Here is a 12785-nt window from a genome sequence, read left to right as displayed (position 1 = left end):
ACTAGAATCCAGAGGTTGTTATCATCGCTTTTGGTTAAAAATGATCTCACAGGGGAAATGTTTACTCTTTTAAAAGTCCAAATGCCTTGTTTATGTTGTATTTGCATTCACACTGGGTGATGGTGGCATTTATGCAGGAGGAATCGTTTTGATGAATAAAAAAAAAAAAAGAAGTATCACTATTATTACAATGGGATAAAATGAAAGCTAACTGATCACTGCAAGTATTTATTTAGCATTGCAGTATAAACAACGCAACAACACTGCATACGAGGGGTTAACATAGAACTCTCTCTGTAGCTCTCTCTGTGAATGAGTGAGGCATGCCTTGCACTCTATACAGGTCCTCCCTGACTTGTTATTGTGAGGGCTGTCTCACGTACACACAGGACCAAAGGAATGTGAAATGGAAATGGCCAGCATGACTCATTTATTGTGGCAACCTCCCATGACAACCAGAGAGTCCCTAGAGCACCATAAGAAGGCAGGGGGCAGTGTTCCCGGACACTTTCTTTGTTACACTGTAACCATGGGCTGTAAAGGATCCAAGGTGCAGGTGGTCGAAGTGAAGCCCACTGATGGGAGGAAGAGCGGATGGGGGGCTCATGGCAAAGGGAACCAGGTGAGAGTGAGGAAGACTTACATTTACCATGGAATATTGACATGTGGAGTTCTCATTAACCCTCATTGCCTTGCAGTAACTGGAAGCATCCCAGCTCACTCACATTATATCCTAAAGATTCAGGGTTGGAGATGAGCAGAAATTAAACTGGATGGGTTCACAGAGTTTGTACAATTTATTTAGTTGATTTGCATGGGTTGGCTTTCTGATCACTCTGGATTAGTTTAATTGAGAAGAATGACACAGAAATGAAACCACTCCAACGCTGGAGTATCTCTGAATCTGTTTTATACTTATTATCAAAGGAGATATCCCTAGCTTAAAATGTAGGTGACAGTGCTAGGGGTTATTTATTAAACTGTGACCCCCCTCCCAAGATGTGCAAGTTGGTATTAAAATGCTGTTAAATGAATACACCCAGACATCTGTTAAGAAAAGCAATCATTTTAAAGTTCTAGTGTACTTTTAATAACTACTGATCATCTTAAAGACACTGTACAAGGCATGACTATAGTAATATGCCTTTATCCCCATGTCAATAGGGTTTTCGACTGTGGCTCTATGAATACAAGGCATAGTGATGTTAAAAAAAACATGCATTATTTAATCATGGTAAATAGTAGACTTGAGCTTAAATAATTTTCAGCTGATACAAATGAATCAAAATCATTTTATTCTACACCAGAACTAACTGATTCATCCACAGGTAAATCCTGGTTTGTTTGGGTATATATTAAAAGGAATTTGATTTGTTCGTATCAAATTAAAAATAATTTTTATACAAGTCTAGTAAAAAAAAAAAAAAAAAAGATATCTGGATTCTGAGATTATTTTCTTAACTAGAATTTGAATAAATTGCTGGCAGTTTACTATAACTCTCTGTTTAGTAAATAAACCCCCACCTAGAATTGGGTCTAAAATTTCACTCCTGTTTCTCTAGTAACAAAACCAGGATAAAATCTTTTCAATGGTTTGTTTCAATTCAACAAAGCGAATTCCTAGTAAATTTTAGACGTATACATTGATATTCACGAATTGGTACTATTTTAGACCATTAACTGATCAGTAAAAAATCCCTTGGTAATATGTTCTTGTAACATGCTTTGTGTATCATGTCTATATTTTTTTCAATATCAATAGTACAAATATATTAATTGAATAGAGATTTTGCCAGTCAAAGCACAAATAAGGAAAAGTGATTTTTATTTATTTTTTGCACTTTTTTTCATAAGGAAAAGTGGATCATTTTTAAAATCTTTCTTTTCACACGCCGTTAATTTTTACGGTTATTTTTTCTCTTAGGACTGGTTACTACATATTGCTCCTCAGTCTTGAATTGTCCCCCTGGTAAGTTTTAATTTTCTGGCTTTGATTTGCAGATTGAAAATGAGTTTCATGAAAACTCCAGTGGCAGGGATGGCTCAGCTACATCAAAAGGCACCATGGACAGTGGATTGGGAATGGAAGATGAATCTGCACGAGAAAATCTGCCTGGAGTAGTAACGGAAAAAGAAAGTTCTCCCAGAACAGCAGGAATATTGAATAATGGCAAAGGTATTATTATTATTATTGTATTATTTATATAGCGCCATCAGATTGCGTAGCGCTGTACAATGGGTATCAACGTCTTCTTTAAGTATTGAATGTTTTATTACTGATTGGTTCACACAGGGCTGCAGACTCTGTCGTGTATTTATTAAACCTAATTTGTTTAGATACAGCATATTGTCTAAACCAATTTTCTGTAGTTCTACAAATTATTGTGTTATATAAATACACAGATATAGTACCTGGGAGTTGAGAGTTTTGGTAAATTGCTCCCATGGGAAGCTAATACTTGATGTTTTGCAGTTAATACTTGCATATGAAGTTATTTTACAGAGGGAAGAAGATTTTTATTTACATTGTGTACTGCTACTCATTAAATGTCCAGAATGCTAAATATGCTAGAATTTCTGCTCACAGTTCTAACCTATCAACAGCAACATTCCATTGGTTTCCACAGTAATTACAACACATTTGCACTTTGCTCCAGGATATACCCACAGACCCACTATTGTCTAATCACACGTTACCTGTAAAGCTGCCCAATTCAGCATTTGATAACTGAAAAGCTCAGACTCTGCACTGCTATTGCAGCAAGTAGCAAGAGATGCAGATTTTACATTTGTGTAATGGGTGTAGTGTTTGTGTGTATTAGATGCAATGTGTGCAGCGGATTTATTTATTTATTTATTTATTTATAAAATATTTTACCAGGAAAGATACATTGAGATTTCTCTCGTTTTCAAGTATGTCCTGGGTCCACAAAACATTGTATTGATACAATAGGGTACAATAAAATGCAAAAACAATATTAATACACAATATATACAACATTTAACATAGAACAGGTAGGAAATATATAATCAACCATGACACGTGCATTCTGTTTTGAAGAATGTAGAGAGGGATCTCTTAAAGGACTTTAGGCTTGGGGAAGATTTGAAAGTGTGCGGGAGGTCGTTCCATAATAGCGGTGCTCTGTAGGAAAAGGAGGATCGGGCTGCTTTCTTTGTACAGAGGTAGACTAAATAAAGTGCTGGTACTGGATCAGAGGTTATAGGAGGTGGGAACAGCCGGGGAGAGCATTCTGCTCAGATAGGGTGGGAGTTTCCCAGAAAATCTCTTAAACACAAGGCTGGAAAGATGATGGGTGCATCTGGATTCCAGCGACAGACAGTTTAGTTCTTTTAGCATGTCACAATGGTGGGTCATATAATTACATTGTAGCGCAAATCGGCAGAAAGAGTTATACAATGTATTGAGTTTATTAATGTGGGATTGCGGTGCAGGTGTATATACTACATCCCCATAATCAATGATCGGCATCAGCATTTGCTGTACAATCAGTGTATGTTTGTGTAGTGTATGTAGTGTGTGTTTGTGTAGTGTGTGTATAGTGAATACAGAGTGTGTTTGTGTAGTGAATGTAGTGTGTGTATTAGATGCGCTGTGTGTATTAGATGCAGTGTCTGTGTATAATGAATGCAGAATGTTATTCCCCCCTCCCTGCTTCTTACCAGTGTCCAGGCAGGGGAGAGATTCCATTCCCCGGTGGTCCAGTGGCACGGTGGGGCCCCCGGCTACATGTTACTGCAGAGGGGGCCCAGCACGCTGCGTCTGCACATTCAGCTCCTCTCTCCCATTAACTCTCATGAGCGTGGCCATGGTAACCAGTGTCAACGCTCTGACGACCGCGGGTCTCGCGAGAGTTAATGGGAGAGAGGAGCTGAATGTGCAGACGCAGTGTGCTGGGCCCCCTCTGCAGTAACATGTAGCCGGATGCTGTGAATAGGCTGTGATACTGCAGAGAGGAAATGAGGGGCACCGGGACTGCCAGAAAAAAGTCCCTCGGGATTCTCTTAATTAGGATTGGCAATTGGTTATCAACACCTGCATGTGACAGAGAATGGAAATGATAAAAAGTTTAAAGAAACACTATAGTGTTCAGGGTGACAAATCTGTATTCCTAACGCTTTAGTGTCCCTGTTCCTATTTGTTTTCAGGTCCTTCTGTCCTCCCCATCCCTATTTGCATAAAAACAAAAAGTGTTGCTTACTTTTTTCCAGCACAGACAACCTCAGCGCTGTTTACCACTCTACCTCCTGTGACATCATCTATTTATTTTTTTTCCCAACTCTAAATTTGGCAGCCATCTTAAATAACATTTTCTGGGAAAACTCGTAAAATTTACTATGATGAAAACCGTCACTTTTTAGAACACTTTTTAATAAATGCTGTTAAAATAATAATGAAATTTAACCAGCACTTTTCCGACTTTGATAAATATCACCCATTGTGGCTGTCGTGACTAGTGTTGCTGACACACCTCTCTGTTCTTTCTATTGATGGTTGGAGATGCTGTGCAAAGATGAGCAGGATATATAGCGCATGTTTTTCCTGAGGCTTTAGATGTCTGTGGCAGGATCCTCCAACTCACTGCTCTGATTGGTCTATCTGCAATGGTCAGCCTATGAGAAGTGGGATAAGCCTGCTATGTTCTTTGAAGATTTATCAAATCTATGTGATCAAAAATGTGAATTCCATTAAATTCCGTGGTGATTGCCACAATTTTAGAATGTTGCATAATTGTTCTAATTGTCTTCAAACTCTTATCTGAATAGTTTGCAGTAAACCGCAAATATTGTCAATAATCTCTATTCTAAAGGTAACCAGGCCCATTTTAAATGCTGTATTGCAAGTAAATGTGTGTTCAGGATTTAATATAATTTCTGTAGCTTCTTGTGTTTTGAATATTTGGTTACTGCAATAACATTTTTACAAAGGTGCCGGTGACTCGCTGTTGGCAATATGATGAAAATGGCAATCAAGTAACACAATGCATATTGTTTCCCTTATACAATGTCTTCCCTACTCAATAGCAAAAAGCAAACGCTGTAATTGAGCATAACAGGAAAAAAACAATTGTGTCCTAGCAACAAATCATGTTACCTAACATGTCAGAGAAACTTCTGAAAACTAAAGTTGATTGCCACCTGCATGGCAACAATGAAAACCAAATCAATCGAATTTCAGATCAATTGCAAAAAAGGGATTTTATCACTTTACATTAAAATGTTTTACTATATTTGAAACATATCTAAACTTAAATTCTAGCACATTTATATGTATAGCACTATCTTGTATATTATTATTTTTTTTTAATTCTTTATTTTTGTAGTGCGTATTGTAGTTACAGGCATACACATGGTACCCCAACGGCATTCCATATGTAGGTTTTATGACATTAGTTACAATAGGGGGTCGATATGCATTGCACATTTTTGTTATTGTGTACAAATATTAAGAAACGTATTAAGTGAATTAAGATTGTATAAACATGGTCGCAAGATATTTCTAGGCTCTGCTGCTAACATCAGTTTGCAAAAGGGGGACAACCTAGACATACATATAAACACGCTGAGTTGAATATTTCAATAGTGAAAGCAGGTCTAACTAATCTGTCTCGAGTTAAGCTATCTTAGCTGGGTTGCAGCTTGACTGTAAAGCAATGCATAAGTAGCAGGCCAGTGGAAGGACTGTGTGTTTGCTTACGCTATAATATGCAACGATGTAGATTACTGAGGCTTAACTTATTATCTAGGTGGGTGTAAATAAGTAATGTCACCCTGGCTGGTCTGACTTGCACGGGTTGGTTTAGGCCCTGGGGATTGTCCGTGAGGCTGGTAGGCTGTTTCTCCGGTATGCGCCGTTTCTTGCTCAACCGATGTCTCGTTTAGCTTGGTAGCGTTGATGGGCATAGTTACCGGCTACCAGAGTGGAGGTTCAGGTAAAGTCCAGTAGTTGGTGTCCTGCGGGTCATCCGGGTCGGGCATCAGCATTGCAGAGTCCGCTGGGGTAAATAGTAGGTCCCTAAGGACTGTCGCTGGGTGCCAGTTGTGTCACCTCGCTGGAGCTGCCGCTTAGTAGAGCTCATGGTCATCGGGTAATCCTATAGGTGGTTTACGGAAGCATGCCGTTGTGTGCAATAGTCCCTGGTCCCCAAGGTGAGTAAGTGTAGCCAGCGGCTTAGATGAGCTGTTTGCTCTGCATACTCGCAGTGTTTCTCGGTGGTGGGTTAGTGCAGACCTTTTTCGATGGTCTGTGATGCGAGGACTGCGGGGCGCCGGCTTCTCTGCCTCCTCAAGGTTCCGTCCGGATGTACCGAGTCTAGCTGGGGGCTCGTTGTAGTAGTAGCTCTGCTCTCTCGCCGCGACGCACATGGCGTCCGCCATTTTATGTACTGTGTCTGGGCAATCATGTGAAGCGGTAACGTCCCTGGGCCTGGCTCGCCGAGCCGGTGGGTGAGGACCGGGATCACCCCCCCGGTCCATAGGGGGGGAAGACGGGGCCGGATCCGCCCAGGGTTGGGTCTCTGGCTGGGTGCTGTCAGGCAGGATAGTGGGGCAGCGGCCGTCCACCCCACTCACCGCCGGCGAAGGCCCCGATCAGTCTGGCGGCGACCTTCCCTCCAGGGGACTGAAACTTGGTAAGCCGGCCTCTCCCTGGATCCAGCACCTCTTCGCACTGATTGCGGTTGCTGTCGGTCCACAATTATTATTTTTTCTTCGAATATTAGCTCTTATGGCCTATGATTAGCAGGAGCTGCTCTTTCATGCGACTTTCCCGCTCGGCGGTCCGGCCCCGCCCCCCACCTTGTATATTATTTTAACCGCTTAAGGACACATGACATGTGTGACATGTCATGATTCCCTTTTATTCCAGAAGTTTGGTCCTTAAGGGGTTAAAGACATTTTGTGACATCGTAATAAAATTGCAATGAAATATTTCTCAAAATGAATGTGATGCAGCTTAGTTGTCTATAAAGAATTTCCTAACTGGAGAGATGAGGTATAACTACCAGGCTTAAGGTGAGATTAGGTATAACTACCAGGCTTAAGGTGAGATTAGGTATAACTACCAGGCTTAAGGTGCGAAAAGCAGATTTTATCCTTGAGCCCATTTCTGACAGCCATAAGAATTGCTTTAAAACACTAAGTGATAGAATGTGTGTGTACTTTATGTAATTGCTATTGGTGATAATTAGATGTATTTACAGTAATAATAGCGTCACTACTTTGTACGCAAACTGGGCTTTGTCCAGTGCTAGTCTAAAGTCTAATATATTTACCTACACACATAGAACATTGGAGCAAATCGCCATTATGTCAGGCTAATGCAACGTATGATCATATCTTATAACTAAATTCTTGTTTTTGTTTTGTGTTTTTCACTTTGTGGGTTATGCTGAATTGTGCATTTTGTCAGCAAGTATGCATGTGTAGCCTTTCTGTTCTATGTACAATATGGGAGAATTAACCAAAACTCCTGGTTTGCACACTTGCCTCCAACAGATGCCTCATTGTTGACCCTATTTATAGCTTGTACTTCAGAGAGCCCCCAAATTATGTATGTCTCAAGTAAGCAAATTGCTCTTCCAAGAGCAGACATTTAGCAGCAATAAATTGAAGTACTCATTTTCTGTATGACTTTATCAGTCTGTCACATTACATTGTTGTGGAGGAATTTTGACCCACTTTTTACAACGTTGCTTCAGTTCATTGAGGTTTGCTGGCATTTGTTGATGCACAGCTCCTTTTTAAGTTGCACCACAGCACTTTGGGTTGAGGTCTGGACTTTGGCTGGGCAATGTGTAACACCTTGATTCTTTTCTTTTTCAGCCATTTTGTTGTAGATTTGCTGCTGTGTTTGGAATGTGTGTGTGTGTTCGTGTGTGTGTGTGTATACACACACACAAACTCTGCATTCGCAGGAGCTGGAAATATAGTTTTAATGGAAAACAAATACAATTTCAGACTTGTAGCTGGAGAAATGAAACAATACGAGCATGTTTTAATCATTTTTCTTATCATTCATGTATCTTCAGAGTTTATATCTTTCATTTATAAAAAAAATATGGAGGGTTTTTTCTGCAATAGCTAGTGGTGTATTTATCATATGATAACAGAACCCAGTCTACTATTATTAGTTGGATTTTGTTCTGTAAATCCTTCGTCCACCATTTCCTGTTTTATGTGTCAATTAATTGAGTGCAGGATACCATGGGAAACGTATGTTAACTAGCCTACAATCTTAAAGAAAACTGCAATGTGCTTTGTGTATTGCATTCTGCAGACTCTTTATTGCTGACCAGTAGAAGTCAACAGGAAAGGCAGACGTCCTCAGATATCCTGGAAGAACTGATGACTCAAGGAATTATACAGAGCAAAACGAAAGTTGTTAAAAATGGAGAAGCCTATGATGTAATGGTAAGTGAGCGTACGAGGAGACTTTAATCGGATCCTCTGGTTTCAGTGAATCCTACATGCATGTATATTACTCTGGAGGTGGGAAGGGTAGGCAGCACAGACCGTGTTTTAACCTTTAAAGACCAATGACATTTTAGCCTATATCATGATCTGGTCACTAACTGAGTGCATATGCAGACATGTACTAGGTGTGTGCTGAGTTTTTTTCAGGCACTCCCTAATGTAGTGCTTTACTTGTCTTCCGTGGTCACTTTTGTGATAGTTACCTTATTTTGATGGTAAAAAAAACTCCAACCTTCAATACTGCAATAAACGCCATATACACTCCTCACTGGGTGGGTGGGTGGGTGGGTGTAGCAGAAGTGTAATACCCACCTCTGTAATGCGATTGTGGAAGGGTCAGGTAAGTGATCCTCTGATCATAGAGAGATAACCGACAGACACTTATTTAAATAGGACTTGATTTTGGTGGCACTTCATTTTGAAGAAAGATAAAATGATAAAAAATATTTTTAAGAGAACCAATTCGTTAAATATCCATTATATGACTGAATTATTTTCAATATTAATTATTTCAATTGTTTTTTCATTTGTGTTTAGTTGGAAACAATGGAAAAACCATTAGGGAGACCTCCTGCAAAACTCGAGAAATTAAAAACCAAGAAGACAATAAATACAAGCCTAACAAAAGAGGATATTGAAAGTAAAATGAAAGCTGCTGAGGAGAGAAGAAAGGTAAGTTATGCAATCATAAAGTTGCTATTCTACTGTTATGTAACAAATAGAAAGACATAGTGAGTTACACTGATATACTCACGGTTATTCAGTAAAATGTGAAATGTTGAGAATTAAAAAGTGAATTTAAAAATTTAGGCTAAAATAAACAATGTAAGAAAAATACTATGCAAGTCCGCTATGGTTTTCATTTCAGCCTCAAATATGTCATTCACTTTGAACCCACTCTCGATTCCAGATAATATTCAATACAGATAAAAGCATAGCATAAAAACATACAAGAAACATTTTACCTATGCACAAAAATGGATTTATTTTTTCAGTATTGCATGAATATTTGATTTGCGTGTTGTTTATTTTTTTTAATTGCATGAATTGACCTGCTACCATCATGCAGCTGTCTGTCTATAAAGAATTTGAATCAGTGTGCAACACTTTATATAGTTCTTGAAACCAATGCCGTATGTTACAAGAGTTTGAAATGAACAGGTGGAGAAATCAGAGTGTTTATTAAACTTCAAATGCAGTCCAGTCTGAAAAAATCCATTGAATCAATGTTTTCCTATGGGGATTTAGAAGACCCTGGACGTCCTCATGCAAAGCGTAAAAACATCCAGCGTTGTTTCACAGAGTGAAACAGCAAGAGGTGCCTCTAGTGGCTATCTGGTAGACGGCTACTAGAGGTAGTCTTAACCCTGCAATGTTTTACATTGCAAGGCTAAGGGGACAGGGACACTGTACCCAGACCACTTTAATGAGATGAAGTGGTCTGGGTGCCCATAGTGTCCCTTTAAGCCACATGCATCAGCTGAAAGCAGCTAAAGCATATGGCTTAATGACTGTTTTGCAAGCGAGATTGCCAAGTGCTACTGTACAGGAGGGTTCTTGGCTTAAGCATTATATCCATTCATTATATAAAAATAATTTAAATAAATATCCCATAACCTCTTGCCACTGGATAAGTTGAAGAAAAATGTAAACAGCCAGCATATTACAGTGTTCACTATGTGCAATGTGACTCACTATGTTGTACGTGCATTGTGACTCTAGTTCCACAGTCTAGTATGAGTTAACAACGGAAAAAAGCTTGACAAAGACCACTACAGAAGTGACCTTTAGAGAGATTGAAATGTTGTCAGTTTGCTGTGAGATCTCAATAAAAAAATTGTAGATCTTTCACATTAGTGCCACATGCTGGACATTCTTTTGGTTTGAATAACTTTAGCAGTATGGAAGAGAAGGGCAAGTCTGAAAAATATTACTAATCTAATAAGGAATCTAGAAAGTACTAGGCTGGTGTTGAGGCAGAAATTAAGTAGACATATAGGGAGAAGTCGGCTCATTGATGTGTCTGGGTGCAGTGTCCCAGGTCCCTTAACCCTGCAGTTGTAATTATTGCAGTTTTTGAAAAACGATAATAATTACCTTTACGGGTTAACTCCACCTCTAGTGGCTGTGTACCAGACAGCTACCAGAGGAACTTCTGGGTCGTTAGGCGACTTTTTTGTTGCCTAACTGATGCTGGACGTCTTGACATCCAGCATCACCCAAAACCACATAGGTAAGCAATATACAATGCTTTTCTATGTGGGAAGTCCTAATGTGCATTGGGTCCTTCTCGCAATCTGATGTCAGCGAGGGAGAGGAGTGGAGGCGGAGCCTGGACCAGCCGCTGAGGGACATGGAATCAGGTAACTGACAGAAGGGGTTTTTAACAGGGAGGGGGTCACTCTAGGGAGCAATAGTGCACGATAATTCCTTTAAGGTGAGTATTTTCTTTGGTTTAATTTTTCAATATTTTTGTTTTTTATATTTTTCATGCATTATCTGTAAAGTGCGTAACAAACGGAGCTCATGTTAAACCAGGGTGTTATTTTACTCAACAGGGAGAATAGAAGAGGCAGACAGTACAGTCTTGGGGTCTCCATGTGTGAATGCATAGTAGACATTGTTAGCAATGTATAGAAGTCGTGTTCACTGGATGAACACGTGTACTCCTTTTTTTTTTTTAAATTTTTATAGCAAAATATCATGGTCAAAGACTCAAGTAAAATAAAGAATAGGGTTCTAGTATTGCTTTACAACATGTTGGGTATTATTACGCATTTTTAAGATAAGTGGATTTTTATAGATATTTATCCAAATTCTATTTTTAACTATATAACCGCATTAAATAATATTTTTATGACAAAATTACAGAAAACAAGCTTATTTAAGTAAATGTTGCTCTCTGGGTGACACTATAGAAATAAATTAATCTTTTGATAGATACACCAAGAGAAGGCACCAAAATCAAAATATAAGCTTGTGGTTTTTTAAAAGACAATTAGAAGACTAGACAGGTCAATTAGCATCCATCCGTGTCATGGTCCATGTCTCATTATTGTCTACTGCATGAGGAGTTCTTACATGAAAGGGATAATGTAACTTTAGTCAGACTCAATGAATTTTACTAGTGTGAGTAATTGTATGCCTTTAATATTACAGACAAAAGAAGAGGAGCTGAAGAAAAGACTGAGGAGTGACAGGCCAGTAACTGCATTACGGGGCATAAGGGGAGAAGGTCCTTTCTCTAACCATGAGCAACATGAAGATCCTTCCACTATTCCACATGAAACCTTAGATTCATCAGGAAATGATTTGAGTGAAAATATTCCATCTATGGGTCCACCTGATACCTTAGATTTTGATGCATCTAAAAATGTAATGAATGAAATGACACACAGCCAGATGGTTAATGAAGCTGCTGATGAAATAGTTGCTGTTGAATCTGACATCACATATAACAATCCAAATGTTATGGACATCGATGCTGGAAGTGATGACTTCTGATGCACACTTTAGTTATATCCAAGAATACTTACATCCAGGCCACAAATGAAATTGCAATTTATATGTGTATAAGAGCATTTGCACTTTTCCACTCGTGTATATTTTTTCGAATATTTCTAATTCGGTTATTTGCCATCAACTGCTTCATTATTCTGTTGCTATACTAGACAATTTCAAATAGGTTCCTAGATTTATCTAGATGTAGGGCATATAGTAAAGTACCAGGGAACTTTGAAATGTGCTGATCCGGAAATCTGTCTCTTTTCATATTTGCTGATAGAATACCCAAAACATATTGCAGACCAGACAAAAAACTAAACCACATATTAAAAGATAAAAAGAATTGCGGTGGGTAGAAAATTGAGCCAAAGCCTTGTCCACAACCTGATGATTAATATTATCCTCAATGGCAAATCTCATTGGTTCTCAAGTAGGCATGTAGCAGGAGGCTGGTCATACATGTAGTATCTGATGATAATCTGAGGCATGTACAAGAATATGACAATCCAATTCTAACAGTATCTCTATCATTTTCCCTTAAGATAAATAATTTTCAAGATTTTATTTCAGATCCTTTGCATATAATGTTTAATAAATAAATTATATTTGATAAAATTGACCTTCATGTGTGTGTATACTATAGATAATTAAGAATGTTTATTTCATCAAACAAGCTGATATTTTCTCTTTGTTGAATATGACTTCATCATGAATTGTGATTAACCAAAATTTTGTTTCTATTTTCTCTGAAAAAAAAATGCATATTCTAAAAATCTTTTTATCTT

The 12785-nt window shown here is 38.6% G+C and overlaps 1 protein-coding gene across 1 annotated transcript; it reads left to right on the top strand.

Moving 5' to 3' along the window:
- The first annotated feature begins 357 nt into the window (after window positions 1-357).
- On the top strand, window positions 358-12564 carry STMND1 (stathmin domain containing 1). The gene is made up of 5 exons (XM_063450514.1): window positions 358-622; window positions 2002-2176; window positions 8300-8433; window positions 9034-9168; window positions 11656-12564. Exons 1-5 carry the CDS (start codon window positions 407-409, stop codon window positions 11998-12000), a joined length of 1005 nt encoding a protein of 334 aa, XP_063306584.1. The 5' UTR covers window positions 358-406; the 3' UTR covers window positions 12001-12564.
- The last annotated feature ends 221 nt before the right edge of the window (window positions 12565-12785 follow it).

The sequence above is a fragment of the Pelobates fuscus genome, chromosome 4, assembly GCF_036172605.1.
Source record: "Pelobates fuscus isolate aPelFus1 chromosome 4, aPelFus1.pri, whole genome shotgun sequence".
Taxonomy (NCBI): domain Eukaryota; kingdom Metazoa; phylum Chordata; class Amphibia; order Anura; family Pelobatidae; genus Pelobates; species Pelobates fuscus.
Note: the sequence above shows the minus strand (reverse complement) of the source record. Positions and strands in the feature narration are given on the sequence as shown.

Bases quoted from the DNA above. Each gene is read 5' to 3' on its own strand.
- STMND1 (XM_063450514.1), top strand. From the start codon at position 407: ATGGAAATGGCCAGCATGACTCATTTATTGTGGCAACCTCCCATGACA. The intron at 623-2,001 runs GTGAGAGTGAGG...TTTGATTTGCAG, and splicing joins CTCATGGCAAAGGGAACCAG to ATTGAAAATGAGTTTCATGA. The intron at 9,169-11,655 runs GTAAGTTATGCA...TTAATATTACAG, and splicing joins CTGCTGAGGAGAGAAGAAAG to ACAAAAGAAGAGGAGCTGAA.